General features: G+C 42.2%; 1 protein-coding gene across 50 annotated transcripts in view; it reads right to left on the bottom strand.

Moving 5' to 3' along the window:
* The window catches only part of LOC114252100 (zonadhesin), a 160,670-nt gene that overhangs the window by 95,687 nt on the left and 45,180 nt on the right, over positions 1-19,803 (bottom strand). For 47 of the 50 annotated variants that reach the window (XM_089736897.1, XM_089736912.1, XM_089736904.1 and 44 more), the window contains 6 exons: positions 17,442-17,630; positions 17,187-17,375; positions 14,827-15,018; positions 14,151-14,333; positions 12,659-12,850; positions 11,982-12,164 (listed from right to left, as the gene is read on the bottom strand). In XM_089736897.1, coding sequence (XP_089593023.1) covers positions 11,982-12,164; positions 12,659-12,850; positions 14,151-14,333; positions 14,827-15,018; positions 17,187-17,375; positions 17,442-17,630 — 1,128 coding nt within the window. The remainder of the gene's footprint in view (positions 1-11,981; positions 12,165-12,658; positions 12,851-14,150; positions 14,334-14,826; positions 15,019-17,186; positions 17,376-17,441; positions 17,631-19,803) is intronic. The other 3 variants (XM_089736918.1, XM_089736932.1, XM_089736911.1) reach the window with 2 other exon arrangements.

Below are 19,803 nucleotides of genomic sequence, written 5' to 3'. Positions count from 1 at the left end.
AAGTAAATAAGCATGCTTTCGTAAAACACATAGCAACAATGAATTTACCAAAAAATATGAGGATACATATGTCTGAGTTGAGGAAAGCCGTGAACATCACTACAATAGTTTTAAAACCGGATGACCTCTAAAATTTAAGACGATTGGCTTTAAAATATGCGCATGAGGTAATAAAATCCTTAATTCAGATGTTAACTTTTTATAGATGACAAGCTTCGTCCGCGCGTCCAAGAAGAAGTGTAAGTATTTTTTAGATAATAAAACAGTTGCCCGTGGGAATGAGATGTTTTTTCGGGATAAAAAATTATGTCATTCCGTCGTTTCATGTCAATGTGCAAGATGGACAAAGAAACAAACACTCCACGCTCATAATATTAAGCATAGAGACAAATCGTATATGATCACGATCTTCATTAGTGAGTAAGTTTAGTGATAAAGTATATTTAATTCAATATCGACAGTAAGGTTTGCAATTAAATCAAAATGTTGCAAAAGCAACGCAATTACGTAATACTATATAATTCCTTGTTTAATTAGTCCAAAAACGACCACGCTTTTGAGGTAATTAACAATTAATTTATGGATAACGTGTGTTCATTTTATTTCGCTTTTTTATGTGTAACACTAAAATGACGCACGTCACGATCTTTGTTTTTTATTAAGGTCTTATTTTTATATATCTTATATGTATAAGACTTTCTAATAATAATAATAATAATAATAACTATCTACGCATTCTTTAGGTGGTGTAGTTCAGATGTTGTATGCTTCTGATTTTCGTTAGCATTTTACTGACGATTTTATCATAATACTATTGTAAATAGGAATTTAGTTAGTCACGAATATTTTTCGTCCTGGGTACGACGTTAAACTTCCTAGTTGCCAACCCGCATCCCCAGCGTGGTGACTTAAGGGCACAAACATCCCAATGACAGGACAGAAAATGCTACGGCCCCCAGTACCCGGCAGCTCTACTACTTCTGGCCACGGTGGCGGTCACGGTAACGGTAGGGCAGGGGGTGCGAAGAATCCCTGGTCGGCAGGCCACCATAAACAACTGACCATTGACACGTTTAACATCCGGACTTTGAGGCGAGATGAGGATGTGGAAGAGCTGGAAGTAGAATTGAGGTCCATTAAATGGCATATCCTTGGGTTTTCGGAGGTCCGTAGAGAGGGTGAGGACACCGTCATCCTCGTTGCGTTAGTGCGCACGGTGGGAAGTCGTTGGATGCGGAAGGCGGAGGATCGCATTATGTGGAAGGCATTGGGGAAGGCCTATGTCCAGCAGGGGGCAGATAAAGGCAGATAAAAGATGATGATGATGACGAATATTTTCGAAATTCAGTAAGAAGTGTAAGCAGGATTCGTTGTTCTAAGGAATTTTTAACACCTATTGAAAAAACTATATAGTTCTGTTGGCCTGCATAGCTTTGGTTTCACCGTCCCTTTTGTTTCTGCAGTAAAACAATAGCACAACCAAACACGTATTACACCTTACTCTACATGTGCTTTGTTTTTTGAGGCCGTGTTCAAATAGATAGAATATACATTGTTTTAGTATCTATAGTCTTCACTAAGCATATAACACCCTTTGAGCTATGAGTTGGATCCTTCTGAATGATGCACATTATATTTTAATAATAATTTAAAGGCTTCGTCAAACAGAACGCGTACTTAGCGCGCGTCATAGCGCGGCGTTAGTTTAGCGCTATGACGCGCGCTAAGTACGCGTTCTGTTTGACGAAGGCTTAAGTAATATGTGCAATGAATTGCGTATAACGTGTTATTAAAATGAAATGATGTTTTTATTTATTGATTATTAAATTGCTATATAAAAGCCAATTCCAAGTAAACAATAATATTTTTCTCTAATTTATGTAGCTTACTTTTAATTTGAATATTATTTTATAATTTAATTAAAATTATGAAAATAGTATATCTATATATGAATACGTGAAGCAAAAACTTTGTATCCCTTTTTACGAAAATTGCGCGGACGGAGGAGTATGAAATTTTCCACACTTATATTCCACAATATATATATATATTATATTGTGGAATATAAGTGTGTATAAGAATATATATATATATATATATTATATTGTCAAACTTTTGTTCTTGACGTCTGTTCTCAAATTGAGATTAAATATTGTTTGTCTTTGTTAATATTTTTTTATAGTGTAGTCTTGGCGAAAGAACAATGGCAATTTTTTACCTGAATGTTTTAAAAGGCGTCTTAGATTAAGACATAAACGAAACTTCATCATTTTATTTGCTCGTTTTTTATACGAAGTTAGATTTACGTGGCAAAGCCACGAAAAAACGTTAATTTAATAAGCTTTTAATTCGATTTTTGTGTACTTCCGGTATAATACATTTGTAAAGTATGGCATTTATACTATTGGGACAAAAAAGCAATATTTTTTGATAATGAATAATATTCATAAAGTATTTAAAATGAAAATAATAATATTAATTATCCTTTGTTACAATTAGTACTTAAATAACTAAATATGTAATAGTAATGCCAGCACTGCAGATGACAATGATTTGAACAGTATAACAACTGACATAATGCGCATGACTATGCCCGTCCATAAGGCTCGTGAGTGGAAGAGAGAGCGAAATACTCGCTTCACCGCTCCGATTTTTTATGACCCAAACTGCACGGATAAAATAATTCTACTATAGTAAATTAGCTTTGCAAGCCTTCGTTTGTCGCAAATATGTGACTAATTCGTTCAAAAGGTTAAAAGTACCTATCTCTGACACACATTTTTACACATTTACAAAGAAGAAAGAACAAACGATATAATATGTATGTATATGTACCAAGGTAGCTCTGCAATTGCTAAGGGTACCTACTCGAGTACTATTATAAGTGTATCCTTGGTTCATCTATGATAAGGAAACTAAAAATGTTATTTAAACATATCATTTACCTATTTTTTCAATTTGTTATAGTCCGTGCCTACAAAAATCAGAGACATCTATTTATTGATAAATAACCTCAAATTATAAAGTAAACACGTAAAGTAAACCCCTCCTTCCATACACTGGGAAACTGACCCTGCTCGAGACATGCCGTGAAGAGCCCCCTCAGCTGGGGCTCTAGTTCCTTCAGAGCCAGGACGAGAGCTCGACCAGGAACTCCGTCGGGTCCCGGCGCTGTGTTTTTAGACCGGAGTCGCGACACGGCCGCTCTCATCTCTACTTGCGTCACCTCGGGGACATCGGTGCTTTCCTCTTCTCGAGAGTCTGTAGCTGAGGGTGAAGCCATCGCCGGGGAAACGTATTCCGCTCGCTCAGGGAAGAGGGTCGATACAACCGCCTCTAGCAACTGGGGTTGCATGCTTTGCGCCAGTGGAGGCGCCCAGGCACGCAACTTGCCCCGTACCCAACGGTAGGGGCGCCCCCACGGATCCCGATCTAGGAACCCCAGCAGCTCCTCCCTGGCACGCGACTTAGAGTCGCCGATGGCCAGCCACAGAGTCTCCTTGGACGCGCGGTACGCCTCATACAGCGCGTCTTCCTCAACGGAATCCCGTCGACGTCGTCTCCGGAATCGCGTGTACCGGCGGCGAGCCGCGACGCACTCAATGCGCAGCCGCGCGATCTCGTCGGTCCACCAGTACACCTGGCTCCTTGCGGACTGTTGGCGGACACGGGGCATGGACGCGTCGCAGATCTGCGTCATTGCCCCTCTAAACCACAGCGCCACCGCTTCGACGTCGACGGGACCGTCCATTGTCGACTCCCAAATCCAGGACTGGACTAAGGCAGCTTCCTCGAGTAGCTCCTTGTCGATGCGCTTAAGTGCCCAGCGTGGGCCGTCGTTAATCGGGGTTGTTGGCTGGCGGCCGCTCGCGGTCTGGGCAGAGACGTCGAACCGGATATACCGATGGTCCGACAGCGTCTCCACCTCCACGGCGACACGCCAGTCGCGGACTCGGTTGGCGACAGAGGGGCTTGCGAACGAGACGTCCACTATCGACCCGCCCCGCTGCCGCACGCACGTGTATTCCGAATCCCGATTCAGGACGACCAGACCAGTTGTCACCGCCCACTCTTCTAGCACCTGGCCCCGATGGTCAGTGACCGGAGATCCCCACCCCGATGACTTGGCGTTGAGATCCCCGAGCACCAGAACGGGACGAGGGTGATAGCGGCCTACGACGGCGCCCAACTCGACAAGGAACCCCTCAAAGTCGGCGAGACTCTTGTTGGGAGAAAAATACGCTCCTACAATGACGACGCCGTCCGAGACCGTAACAACCCAGCCGCGGCCCCGAGACGGGTTGATCAGAGTCTGGCCGATAATGGCCACCAAGCCGTCAACGCTCCCCAGCCAGTTGTCACGGGCGGGGACAAAGTACGGTTCGGCGACCACAGCCACGTGGATCGACCACTCTGCCATGCTCTGAAGTAAAATATCCTGAGCTCTGGCACAGTGATTGATATTGCCCTGGAGGAAATGGAATTGTGCCATTATTGACATTCCATTCCCTCGGCAACGGTCGTGGGCCGGGAGTCGGCCACGGAGCTACCAGCCTGCGGGGGCAGCGAGATTTCCCCGGCAGGTTTTGAGTTCCTCTTCTTCTTCTTGGCCTTGCTGGCTGGTGCGCCACAGGCTCCTCCACCCAGCCTGTGTCCTGCCGGCTTCCCTGCAGCTGAACACAAGCTGCAGTTGAGCGCGGCGGAACACTGAGCCGCCTTGTGGCCGGGCTGACCGCAGCGATAACAAAGGTCACTGCGGTCAACCTCAGCGGTGCACTTTGCCCGGACGTGCCCCTTCTCCAGGCACTGGAAATACCGCAAAGCCCGGGGCTGCAGAAGTTTCACCCTCGCTGCGACCCAGCCAACCAGCAATCTGCCGCTTAAGGCGATTTTTTTCGCCGACACTACAGGGCACCGAACCCAGACTACGCCGAGTCCGGTGGCGTCGGTGCGTATATCGCCGGCCCGCACCTTGTCCGGCGGACACTCTCCACTTCGGGCAATGGCCGCTACCACCTCCTCAGAGGTCACGGAGTCATCCAGGCCAGCAATCCGCACCTCTGCGGTTTTCATTGGTCTGGAGACCCGAACGTCCTCGGGGTTGAGGACCTCCCTCATCTTGGCGGCCAGAGCGTCCGCCTTTTCGGCACTGCCACTCACAGCACCAGCCACCTCGAACAGCCGTGCACCCGTGGCAGCCTGCCTGTGGGTGACGGCCTGAAGACCAAGATCTGATAATTTGATCTTGGCCTTGGCTTCGGCGATGACCGACTGGTACGTTACGCCGCGCTCCGCAGCTGCGGGTTTTAGCGTGAGCGTCACAGCTTCGGAACGCGGGGCACGTATCGTCGGTCCTTTGCGACCGCCTTTGGCAGCCCGCCGCGCAGGCTGCGCAACCGCCTTTGCGGTTTGGCCGGGGGCATGCGGTGCTGCTGAGGCCGCCTTGGCGGCCTTGCGTGCCTTCTTGCGGCCCACGACTGTAACCCAGGTCTCACCCTTAGACCCAGCAGTCGTGGGCTGATCGCTCGATGGGGTTCCCTCGACGGGCTTTTTAACACCCTCCGCGGGCTTCCCCTTCCTAGGCTTAGGTCTCGGCGGCTCCTCAGCCCTCCGCCGTGTATCGGCCGCTAGTGGCGGACGGAGGATTTCCGCAGGGAGGCGCCGAGAAATCGCCTCCATACGAGCATTGACCATGCTCCCGCACTGGAGCATGCAGAGCCGGACAATGCGCTCGACCTCGTCGTCGGTATGAGTGCTTGCCGGTCTCGGTGCGGGAGCCGGGGCCACTACCGATGCGGCATCAGTGGACGTACGTCGCTGCTGCTGCTCGCTCAACGCAGTGACTTGTCGCCGGAGGTCCTCCATGTTGTTTCGGAGACGGCTGTTTTCCTCCTGCAACTTCGCAACCTCTTCAGAGGCCGTCCTGTCGAGGAGGATGCCAATCGCCTCCTTAATGTCCGCGGCAGCTTCCTTCAGACCGCGGGTGAACGTGCCCTTCAGACTGCCGAATTTGGTGGCAACCTTCAGGACTAAGTCCACCCCATCCAAGGCAAGCTGACTTAGGGCCACCGCAGATGGTTCCCCCCCTTCCGCCACTAGAGCAGCGCGTCGCTCGCGTGCGCGTCGGGCTATTTCCGACACTTCGTCGGCCGCGATGGTTTTGCGCTGCTCTCTTCTGGCGGCGTTGATCTCCGCCTTTGAGCTCCCTAGTGAGGCACAGCTCTCGCCACCAGGGTCCTCGGTAGTGACCCCCATGTCACTATCTGCTTTGCTGGCCGCCGGAGTATTGGAGCACACGAACCTACCCTGTGCGTTCCTCCGCGGCCGTGAAGCACTCACCCCTCTCGAAGCCTGCCGACCTCTCCTCGTGGTCGGTAATTTCTTCGGGAGCAGCAAGCCTTCCTCATCTGAGGACAGATCCACCGACCCATCTCCCACTGGAGCATTGTCGCGTGAGCGTTTTCTAACGGAAGACGATCCACGCGGTTCTCCGTCAATATTTTCAAAATAACTGCTTCCAGTAATATTATCAGCAACAGAGGCCTGGTCGCCTACTCCTGCGCGTCCATCGGTAACCAAGGCCGGGCGTCAGCCGGGTCGCATGACAAATCTCTCTCATAGTTAGCCATATTTCATATTAAAGAAGTGGGTGGTACGCACATCACTTCCCCAAGGCGATGTGGCCGCTCTTTTTGGGAGGGTGTTTGATCCTCCCGAGGCCCGCAGATGCCTCCGGTGCAGGATATACCGCCCGCTGCTCGGTATCTACAAACTATATATATAATTTTTTTATTTTTTTCTATTGCTTAACTAAACGAAACTAAGCTAACTTAAACTAGCCACCTTCCGGCACCGTGGCTCAATCACCTCGCCACGGATGCCTCTAGGCCACAGGTTGAGGAGCAACCCACGGACTTCTCCACCTCGACACCGCCACGTAGCGGAGACCCCTAGGCCGCGAACTGTAAAACAGCCCGTGGTCTACGATAGAGAGCCCTCGGGAGCGACTCCTCCGCCCCGGCAGAAATTTGCCGCGGACAACAATCTCCTCTTTCTCACCCCTCACGAGGAGATTGTTGCCCACGCCCAGGATGCACCGGCCCAGCGCCTGCTCGTCCTCAAGAAAACAAAAGGACCAGCAGCCACTGAACACTCGGGCAGGTTTTCTGCCAGGCACCGCGTCCAAGCTAACCTAACCTAACCTAAACTGCTCAAGAGCACCTGCTTCGTGAATGAATCTACTAGCGGATCGGAATCGCGACCCGCTGAGAAGATCCGGCGAGTAGCTCACTGTCATTGGTTAGTTTGCACGTCTATATATATCTTCTCTATAATGTATATACCAAATAGAAATATAAACAGTAAAAAAATTTTAATTACTCGTTCGAAAACAGAAATTTTATTACTGCTCGAAAATGATATAAACCGTAACGTATCTTATCAGTACTTTGAAAAACAGCTATGTAGGTGAAAACTTAATGACATTTCTTTTAAAACTGCATATTCATTTCTTGGTTAAATAAGTCATCTACCGTTTTTAAGGCCACGGTAGTTTATGAGAAATGTAATCTCGGTTTAGTTCGAATTAAAAAAAAATATCCTTCTAAATAGTATTTCTTAGATTTTACTCCTGAAAAACCAATTTAACTTAGAACTGACGCTCATGCTGTAACGCTAGAAAAATTGAATTGAATTTTTTTTAGAAATTAACGCCTTCTAGCATATACGTGGCGCAGTGTGGAGAAATAAAATAATTTTAAAACACTAAGTAGTTCTCTTACTCGACGCTTTTAATCTCCACTTATCGGTATTCTCGCCTCGGGTATTCCGCTAATACCTATTGATTGGAAGCTGTTCCCTTAAGAGACCTGTCCTTGCTATCGTCATGATGGACTATAATTTGTACTTTAAGGACATTGTAACTCTATTATCGACGGTTGACTGACAGATAAGCAAACGTAAACTCTAAGAGTTAGTTGTTGATTAAAATTGTATAGAAATCCCACAATTCGTATTTTTACCATATAACATAGGATGTTAATCGTAATCTTTGAATTACCTTTGCTACTGTTCATTATAGAAGGATAACATTTTCGGAACATGGAACTACGGGATATCTAACCTTCGAAGCTCATAAGTCCATAATGTCACTCGGTAGTAGTGGATACTGCCGTCTTATCTATGCTCAATAGACCAAACTGAAAGTTACAAAAAAAAGGTGCGCGTGCAGCTTGGTGAACATGAAAGAAGTGAAACTTCTTTTGCAGTGTGTAGTATTGTGGTTTTCTTCATTTTTCATCCATAAATCAAATTTCTCTTGTAATAGGGAATGCTGTGTATCAGAGAAATGGCCTAGCTCGCTGTATCTTTTCTCTCTAGCCGTAACGAATCTGTGGCGAGTTGGCCCACCTGACGGTGAGTGGTTACCGTCGCCCTGCCTGGGGAAGAGCCAAGCCGCTGCCTACCGTTAAATACTCTCCACAAGTCTCGTTTGAAGAAGGATAGTCTCAACGCACCTCGCACCTAAAGAAGTTTCACTTCAAAAACTGCGCTGTAAGCACTTTTGCTCATCTATAGCAGTAAAGAATGTGTATGCAAGCCTCGTGTACTGTTGAAATACCCCCGTCCGTAACAAGCTGGAATATATCCTTAGGCTACGAGCGAATATTAGTTAATAAATCGATTCTTAAGGAGTAAACATCAAGAAGATGTAACTGATAACTAATTGTATCATATCTTGACATATGGGGCCGAAATCTCGAAAAGGTTTTTTTATTGCCCTTGTAGGCAGACGAGTATACGGCCCACCTGATGGTGAGTGGTCGCCATCACTCATGGACATCAGCAATGCCAAACCGCTGCCTATCGTAAGGTATCCCGCCCTTTAAACCAAAGTGGAATTCAGTAAAATATTCTTGTAACCATATGTCTTTGTGTGTAAAATTTAAATATTGTTTTTCTTCGAGTTCTATTTTTTTTAATAGGTATAATATCTATGGAGAGTGGTGTAAATAAAACAAAAGTATGGAAACAAATAGTTTTAATTGTTATATAACACCACATAAAAATATTATAATTTATTCAAAATTGATTCAGTAATAAAATTTTTCATGTAATACATTTTATTAGCTCAAAGAAAAAATATGCTGCAATGATGGACCTGTAAATAATTTAAATTATAGTTTAGTATTTAGTAAATCTTTAAGGTATCATTACGTTTTAAATTTAAAATTTTGTTAGTTTCATATATTGAAGAAATCCAGAGAACTGATTAAATATACAAGCTCGCACGAAAAAAAAACCTTTCTCTTTCTTTACATTTTCCCAAAGTGCTTAGTAATAAGTAAAGTAACATAACTATATGCTAATGAGTTAGCAGTCTAAGTGTTAAGGACTTCAGTAATCGCTCACCCAGAATACGATAGACTCCACAATTTTAAAATTAACGCTGATCACAAAACATTACTTAGAATTAGTTACTAGTTTTATTGTTTAAAACAAGCTGTCCCACTCTACAAACCTAAATAAATGTGTTGCGGTAAATATTGAAAGGCTTTTTTTTAATGCTTATATGTGTGGACGAGCTCACAGCCCACCTGATGTTAAGCGGTTACTGGAACCCATAGACATCTACAACGTAAATACGCCCCACACCTTGAGACATAAGTTCTAAGGTCTCAATGTAGTTACAACGGCTGCCCCACCCTTCAAACCGAAACGCATTACTGCTTCACGGCAGAAATAGGCGGGGCGGTGGTACCTACCCGTGTGGACTCACCACAAGAGGTCCTACCACCAGTAAACCAGTAAACCAGACTGCTGACAGGATCTTCATAAGTCTTACCACCAGATTTTTGTAGGACAGAAATGTTGAAAAAGTGGCCCTAATTTACTTAACTAACTAATACTTTTAAGATGAATAATCGATTGGTGGTTTGGTGGATGGTAAGAGAGGTGGATGAGGAGAGTCTAAGACCGGGCTCAGTGGTGTAATTTGGGACAGGCTTATGTCCAGCAGTGGACGACTGTGGACTGATGATGATGATGATGAATGAGCGATAAGCAACAACATATACGCACGAGGACAAGATTGTTCAGGAACACATAAGCCGTTTTCGTCGCGTAAGTATCCCTCTTTACAAATGCAACCTTTCTTGCAATTCTTAGGATTAATCTTAACGCAAGGTACGGGTCTGCCTAATTGTGTACAGTTTTTCGCATTACAACCGCCGTTTGTACAATCGGAATACACTTCATCGGGACCGCATATTGAAGCTAAAAAACAAACAATGAAATTTAATTAAGGCTTGGTCGAAACTTAAGATTATTATTATTATTATTGAAGTAAAGCTTCTAATGGGACTTCTAACAAGGTTGCGTTACACGTTGAACGCTACCATACTAGAAAGAGACAGACCGACAGTGAATGCGTAGCACTCGAACGCATGCGCGTAGTATACCTGTTACCGGCCAGCGCGAGCGTTAGCAACGAGTAGCGTCCAATATTTCAATGAAGTATTTAAAAAATATATATAATGATATATATATTTTTCTAACTATAATTTAACATATTTAAAATATTAATGTTGAAGATTTCGCATCTATTATACACAGAATTCCCTATTATAAGAACAATCTGATTTAAGTATGAAAAATGAAATGCGTGTGTTTGTCATTGAGCTCCTAAACGGCTTTTTTTTTTTTTTTGGTCAGGAGGAAATCGCCGGACTTCCGCCCTCCACTGGGGATGGCGGGCGGAGCATGTCGGAGTCGAACCGACTATAACCTCCTGTCGCTCAACAACCAACGTCCAAACCTCACATGAGACAGAACTCATGAAAAGGCAAAGGGGGGGAAAGTGAAGTGTTTAGTGCGGAGCACATCTCTCCCATCACCCTCCCCCTCGGGACGCCGGACTGGCGGTCGTCGGCGCCACGACCACCAGCCCTCTCGGTCGGCAGGCTATCCGGAGCCCGCCTAGATGGCGCCGGTTAGACTGAGCTATCCTACGGAATACCCCGCTGGGTCAGAACCAGCGTGGGTCAAGGATAGCCGGCCTTCCATCACCCGGATGCTCTTGCGTAAAACGCGTGCAAAGCAGCTTGCACGTCGTCTTCTTAGATCCCCCTCGCCGGTCCACAGACCGACATGTGAGGGGGACCCGAAACACTTAGAGGGCCAGCTTGGGGGAGATCCGCCTCCCTGGCCCCCGCCTCTACGGTCCTAAACGGCTGGACCGATTTGAATGATTTTTTTTGCATGCATTTGGGTGGCACCCTGGATGATTTAGATTCACAAGTCATTCCGAAGAATGGCGCTGCAGTCGGTATCTAGGTTATTTATCTATACTACAACTAAACGGCTGGATCGACTTGAATGAATTTTTGCAGGACAACGTCTGTCGAGTCTGCTAGTTACTTAGATAAATTTAAACGAGTATAAGAGAAACATAAAAAATAGCATACAAACGGTATGCTATCATTTATGTTTTGCCTTTAAAAGCATTCATTTGAATGCGGTTTTTGTTTGTGATAAGTGTTTAATGTTGTTGGAACTGATAAAAAGATAAACTTGTTAACACACTCTAAAGATCTTTGATACTTATTAAATTTTCACACTCGCGAGAGTTTTATATGCAGATTGATTAACAATATTCGCAAATTTTCGTTTTAAAAACCGGCATTTTATTTCAGTTTTATACCGCTTTTGGTTTGTTTTTCTTTGGTTTTATTTTCTTGATGCACACTTAGTATTACTTGAAGCATCAAAAGATGGCATGAATAGGGGAAGACCTGAATAGGGCAGTCGAGGAAGGAATAAGGAAAAGGAAATTCCAATATTTGGGACTTCAGGAAGGTTTTTGTCATAGTACCATCAATGCGTTAATAGTTTCAAGTAATCGATAGTTTTCATCCTTTTTTTTTCTAGTTTAACAGTATTGTAAATTTTCTGAACTACAATCTACGTCTCAAAATACTCACGGCACTGGTTTGGTTTTACGCATTTTCCTGTATTCTCGTTTAGGTAAAATCCGTCTTTGCAATCGCAAGCATTGTCATAGCAAATTCTAATACATGCTCCTGGCTCTTTTCCGATATCGCTACACCGTTTGTTACAGTTCACGCCGCAGCCGGAACGAGCGTTGTTGTCTCCACCGCAGGATGCTTGATAATTCATAATAAGAGATTCAATAAGATAATTCGCGGTAAATTGGCCTTAATTTTACTAGTTGAGATTTATAGACAAGTTTATGCATCCACCCGATTTCCGCAGCTACAAAACTCCATACAAACAAAAAAATACCCACTTTGAGATATAAGATTTAATTTGGATTTTGGTATCCTTGCATTGCGTGTCAACTGTAATTGTTATGCTATGAATTGACTCTTTAGTTTGAAAATATCATAATAATTAGACAGCTGAGTCATAAAGTCTTGACGTATTATTAAATCTACGATACGACGTTGGCTAACCATGTCCGACAATAACATAGAAATTGGCTACAAAAAAAAAGTAAGAATGTACTATCCGAAGCCTGTCTAAATGTAGACCTGTCATACTAACATACATACAAGAGGAATAGGGGAATAGAAAAGCAATGAGGATGAACAGTTCTAACTAAATTATGAAATTTTTACTAATAACTGTAAGTACTCACGACAGTCGGTTTTTGGTATACACGTTCCATTATCAGCTCTGACGTAGTTTTCTTTACACAAGCACCCTTTGATGCATTTCTTGGGATCTATTCTTGGACAAGCAACGGGTTTCCCTATTTGCGAACAATTCTTAGGTTGGCAGTACCCTTGTATACAATCATTGTAGACTTCATCTTTACCACAAGTAGGAGCTAAGAAAAAAAAACATTATATCTTTAGTTTTGTTTCGTGACATAAATTGTGAACGTGATTAGATTAATATTTTTTTTATTTCTAGTATTGCGTTGTTAGTATTTCTGGGTGTAGCGAGAAACAAGGTAAAGAGAGAAAAATGAAGTAATATTTATCACGTTTCTACAATAAAAAATCGGTTACCAATAAATTTGTGAATTTGCGTTTTTTGTCTTTTACAGAAAATAATAAAGAAATAAATTTCCGACATATTTGGTATTTCATACTGAAAAGTTATAGTTATTTGTTTCAAAATTAGTCAATCTAATAACAGAAGATGTAGAAGATCACTTTAAATTTTATAAGTCTAAATTTATTTTTATAAATCTTTACTTCTTACACAAATTTCTAGTAATATAAATCCTATACATTCGTTATTAACAGATGTGTATATAAATAATAATACACTTCAATTTCATATATATTATATTTATGTACACTATTAAATATTGAGTTATAATTATATAGTTATGTATATAGTTGAGGTTAAATATTGAAGTCTACTTCATTTCTTTCTAATTAATTTATTCTGTAAACCAGATATTATGAAACTTATTTCTTTTACCGCCCCCTTTGAAAATCAAATATTTTTCAGCTCCCCCCATTTTTTATACACCCCTAAAACTTAAAGACCACAATTTCATTACTTTATCTGATATCAGGTTCGATTTTACTCAAAAACAGTCGTAAGTCGCCGCGTTTGGTAGTTTGCAAATGATTTCTCTTTTAGGTAGAAAGTAAAACAGAAAGAAAGTAAAGAAAACTTCTGTTTATGTTGGTTTACGTATGTATAATATATTAAATGTCTGCATGGTAGTTTTTTCCTAACTGCTTGGAGCTGATAAAAAGATAAACTTGTTAACTCACTCCAAAGATCTTTGATACTTATTAAATTTTCACAATCGCGAGAGTTTTATATGCTGATTGATTAACAATATTCACAGATTTTCGTTTTAAATACCAGCATTTTATTTCAGTTTTATACTGCTTTTGATTTGTTTTTTCTTTGGTTTTATTTTCTTGATGCACACTTAGTTTTACTTGAAGCATCAAAAGATGGCATGAATAAGGGAAGATCTGAATAAGGCAGTCGAGGAAGGAATAAGGAAAAGGAAATTCCAATATTTGGGACTTCAGGAAGGTTTTTGTCATAGTACCATCAATGCGTTAATAGTTTCAAGTAATCTATATTTTTCATCCTTTTTTTTCTAGTTTAATAGTATATTTTCTGAACTACAATCTACGTCTCAAAATACTCACGGCACTGGTTTGGTTTTACGCATTTTCCTGCATTCTCGTTTAGGTAAAATCCGTCTTTGCAATCGCAAGCATTGTCATAGCAAATTGCAATACATGCTCCTGGCTCTTTTCCGATATCGCTACACCGTTTGTTACAGTTCACGCCGCAGCCGGAACGAGCGTTGTTGTCTCCACCGCAGGATGCTTGATAATTCATAATAAGATATTGAATAAGATAATTCACGGTAAATTGGCCTTTATTTTACTAGTTGAGATTTATAGACAAGTTTATGCATCCACCCGATTTCCGCAGTTACAAAACTCCATACAAACCAAAAAATACCCACTTTGAGATATAAGATTTAATTTGGATTTTGGTATCCTTGCGTTGCGTGTCAATTGTAATTGTTATGCTATGAATTGACTCTTTAGTTTGAAAATATCATAATAATTAGACAGCTGAGTCATAAAGTCTTGACGTATTATTAAATCTACGATACGACAATGGCTAACCATGTCCGACAATAACATAGAAATTGGCTTCAAAAAAAAGTAAGAATGTACTATCCGAAGCCTGTCTAAATGGAGACCAGTCATACTAACTTACATACGAGAGGAAAAGAGGAATAGAAAAACAATGAGGATGAACAGTTCTAACTAAATTATGAAATATTTACTAATAACTGTAAGTACTCACGACAGTCGGTTTTTGGTATACACGTTCCATTATCAGCTCTGACGTAGTTTTCTTTACACAAGCACCCTTTGATGCATTTCTTGGGATCTATTCTTGGGCAAGCAATGGGTTTCCCTATTTGTGAACAATTCTTAGGTTGGCAGTACCCTTGTATACAATCATTGTAGACTTCATCTTTTCCACAAGTAGGAGCTAAGAAATAAAAACCTTATATCTTTAGTTTTGTTTCGTGACATAAATTGTGAACGTGATTAGATTAATATTTTTTTTATTTCTAGTATTGCGTTGTTAGTATTTCTGGGTGTAGCGAGAAACAAGGTAAAGAGAGAAAAATGAAGTAATATTTATAACGTTTCTACAATAAAAAATCGGTTACCAATAAATTTGTGAATTTGCGTTTTTTGTCTTTTACAGAAAATAAAACAGAAATAAATTTCCGACAAAAACAATACTGAAAATTTATAGTTATTTGTTTTAAAATTAATCAGTCTAGTAACAGAATATGTAGAAAGAAGTATTAGAAGATGTAGAAGAACGCCACGACGACTTCAAATTGTAAGAAAGTTAAAACAGGAGAGTACGCTGCCATATTTTATTAAAGACACAGACCACATTTATTAAGTAAATGTAATGAGTGTTAGCGATAAGAAAGGGCCGCGGAGCAGCAACCATGTGACTGCGAAAGGAAGGGATCTTTACTGTTCGGCAAAAACTCAACAAAAATGTCACACGGCGTAGGAATCTTGCTAAAAAAAGGGTCACTGTAAGCAGTTACAGAGTTTACACTTGTTTCTAATAGGAGAGTAACGATGATCAAATCTAAGGCCAAACTACGAATAAATATCATACAGGAATGTATAATGTCACGTTTCTTGATATATTCAATAATAATTAATGATGGCATGATACCTTTTCCCAGAATAAAAAAAAATGCCATAGGGGTTAAAGTATGAAATTGCCGTTCTATTGTAATAGGTACTTCGAATTCACATAGAACCTTCGTGGCTTTAGATTTATGAGTGAAACTTTTTTAAAGGGTTCGTTCTTCTTTTAAATGTGCAACATTCAATTTCAGTTGTTTTTTTATTCAGCTTAGGCAAGAAAGATGGATACTTCAAAAATTCGAGTGATTTTTTAATACGAGTTTCGACGCGGAACTAACGCTGCAGAAACAGCTCGCAATATCAGTGTTGCATTTGGACAGGGGGCTGCTAAATAACGCACCGGGTGATTTTGGTTTAAACGCTTTCGTGATGGAAATTTTGATTTGAAGAATGAACCACGTGGAAGACCGCTCACACATGTGAATAACAATGAATGTAAAGAGACGGTGGAAGCCGATCCGAGCCAAACTATCCGGAAATTAGCGGCATTGTTTAACGTTACCTTACCAACAATATTGACTCGTTTGCTTCAAATTAATAAAATAAAAATATGAAAAATGGGTGCCTCATGATTTGACTGATCTGCAGAAAGACACACGTGTTGAAACTTGTGTTGCCTTGTTAATCAATACAGAAATGAAGGAATGTTGGATCGAATTGTGACATGTGATGAAAAGTGGATTCTTTAAGATAACCGTAAGTTAAATACGCAAACTGCTGACCCCAGGTCAAACGCCGCAACAGTGTCCTAAAGCAAAGCTTACCAATAAAATGGTAATGGTAACTGTTTGGTGGTCTCAGCATAGTGTTACTCACTATAGCGTTCTCCGATCTGGTCAAGCAATAACGGCATCTACTGTGCCTAACTCCGAACAATGATAGTAAAACTTGCAGTTAAACAGCCCCGACTCATGAAGCGATCTTCACCATTATTGCTTTATGATAACGCGAGACCTCATACAGAACGAGAAACCGTTTTAACTCTACAGGAATTACAATTAGAAACCATTCATCACCCTCCATATTTGCCAGACCTTACTCCAACAGACTATAATTTTTTTCGTGATTTAGACAATTTTCTACTTGATAAAAAGTTTTCTTCCCAGGAGGCAGCACAAAATTCTTTCACATAGTTTGTAAAATCTAGATCACCAGAGTTCTATCGTAAAGGCATAAATGACCTTCCTATTAGATGGCAGCAATGTATAGATAATAATAGTAAATATTTTGATTAAATAAATATGTTAAATAAAAATAAAAACGAATTTCAATTTTTCAGTACAAATGGGCAGTTTCATACTTTAACCCCTATTATATCTCTGCACAAAATCTGCTCTACCATGTGTTTATTGCTCATGCTGTAGTATAACTGCATGTTGTAGTATAACTGTATCTTGGAAGACAACAAGACAAACCGAAAATTAATGGACATACTTTGGAATTTATATATTAATTTCTGTGATTTTGGATACTCACCATTGCATTGATCAAAAGGTACACAAATATTGTTTTTATTCCGTGCATAGCCTTCCTCGCAGTAACACATTTCATTACATTTTATATTAATTATCGAACAACTTGTCTGGTTCTCTTCGCTTAGTTTGTCACAAATGTTGTCGCATGCTCCGCCACAAGAATAATATTCATGTTTTCCGGGACATCTTCCTGTAATAAACATGTTTATCGAATAACTTAGCCAGATTAAGTCTAAGCAAGTAACTTAATACGTACGGCAATCTTCTTCGGAAATACATTCTCCGATTAAATTTCTGTAGTAGCCGGGTTTGCATTTACATTTTCCTACGCAAGTTTGGTTATTCTGCAATGGACACGCATACGCTTTGTCGAGACTGTCGCACGTCTGTGGAGGGCAGTCGAAGGTACACCGCTCATAAACTTCGTTCGGCTTGTTACAAGACTCTGAAATAGAAAAATAGAATCAGTGAAAATACAAGCGGAAAATAAAGTAATATAACCCGAGCAATCGTGTTAGTTAGTTGATAAAATATTACAAAAATAAGTTTTGGTATACCAAATATAGTTTATGTTTCGTTAGTGATTAAGAAAAAATGTGGAAACAAGCGCTCATATTATGTATGTGCTTTTTAATGCAATGGACAGAGCAATGAGTTAACAGTCTGAATGTTACGGACTTCAGTAATCCTTAGAGCTAAAAATGCCTCGATTCGCGCCTACGATAGGTATCCTACCGCTCAAAATCGTATTCAAATGCGTGCCCTACAACGCGACGTAAAATCTCGCAACGCCGAAGTCCGAGATGCCAGATGGTCTGATTTCTTAGAAGGACTCGCGCCCTCTCAAAAGTCTTACCACCGCTTAGCTCGTACTCTCAAATTGGATACGGTAGTAACTATGCCCCCCCTCGTAGGCTTCTCAGGCCGACGTTCGATGATGACGAAAAAGCAGAGCTGCTGGCGGATACATTGCAAACCCAGTGCACGCCCAGCACTCAATCCGTGGACCTTGTTCATGTAGAATTAGTAGACAGTGAGGTAAAACGCAGAGCCTCCTTGCCAGCCTCGGATGCATAACCACCCGTCACCCCGATGGAAGTTAAGGACTTGATCAAAGACTTACGTCCTCGCAAGGCTCCCGGTTCCGACGGTATATCTAACCGCGTTATTAAACTTCTACCCGTCCAACTCATCGTGATGTTGGCATCTATTTTCAATGCCGCTATGGCGAACTGTATCTTTCCCGCGGTGTGGAAAGAAGCGGACGTTATCGGATTACATAAACCCGATAAACCAAAAAATCATCCGACGAGCTACCGCCCGATTAGCCTCCTCATGTCTCTAGGCATACTGTATGAGCGTCTGCTCTACAAACGCCTCAGAGACTTCGTCTCATCCAAGGGCATTCTCATCGATGAACAATTCGGATTCCGTGCAAATCACACATGCGTACAACAGGTGCACCGCCTCACGGAGCACATTCTCGTAGGACTTGACCGACCAAAGCCGATCTACACGGGAGCCCTCTTCTTCGACGTCGCAAAAGCGTTCGACAAAGTCTGGCACAACGGTTTGATTTTCAAACTTTTCAACATGGGCGTACCGGACAGTCTCGTGCTCATCATACGGGACTTCCTGTCTATCCGCTCTTTTCGATATCGAGTAGAGGGAACCCGCTCCTCCGCGCGACCACTAACGGCTGGAGTCCCGCAAAGCTCCGTTCTCTCTCCACTCCTATTTAGTTTATTTACTAACGATATTCCTCGGTCGCCACCGACCCAGCTAGCCTTATTTGCTGACGACACAACCGTTTACTACTCAAGTAGAAAAAAGTCCCTAATCGCAAGTAAACTCCAGAGCGCAGCGCTAACCCTCGGACAATGGTTCAGAAAATGGCGCATAGACATCAACCCAGCGAAAAGCACAGCAGTGTTATTTCCCTATCCCTCCAATCCCTACAATCCCGCTTTTGCAGGTTAGCCGTTGGGGCTCCGTGGTTCGTGAGGAACGTTGACCTACACGATGACCTGGGCCTCAAATCAGTCCAGAAATACATGAAGTCAGCGTCGGAACGATACTTCGATAAGGCTATGCGTCATAATAATCGCCTTACCGTTGCTGCCGCTGACTACTCCCCGAATCCTGATCATGCAGGAGCCAGTCATCGTCGACGCCCTAGACACGTCGTTACGGATCCATCAGATCCAATAACCTTTGCATTAGACGCCTTCAGCTCTAACACTAGGAGCAGGCTTAGGGACCCCGGTAACGGTACTCGTCGAACTCGACAAAGAGGTCGACGTGCAACCTAACCCATGCATCAGCCCGCTGAGTTTCTCGCCGGATCTTCTCAGTGGGTTGCGATTTCGATCCGGTAGTAGATTCATTCACAAAGCAATTGCTCTTGAGTTGTTAGGTCTCCTTTGGAAGTGCTCGGGCAGTTGTTAGCAAATCCCACCCCTCCTGGCTGAGCCTTTGCTCGCCCACATGTCCTGGTGAAACTGGAAAGGCCACCGGGCCACCAGTAATCTTTCAATCATAAAAAAAAAACATTACGTAGAATTAGTTACTAGTTTTATTATTTAAAAAAAGCTGTACCACTCTACAAACCTAAATAA

This window comes from Bombyx mandarina, chromosome 22 (assembly GCF_030267445.1).
Source record: "Bombyx mandarina strain Sakado chromosome 22, ASM3026744v2".
NCBI classification, from domain to species: Eukaryota; Metazoa; Arthropoda; class Insecta; order Lepidoptera; family Bombycidae; genus Bombyx; species Bombyx mandarina.
This window is presented reverse-complemented; position numbering and strand designations above follow the sequence as displayed.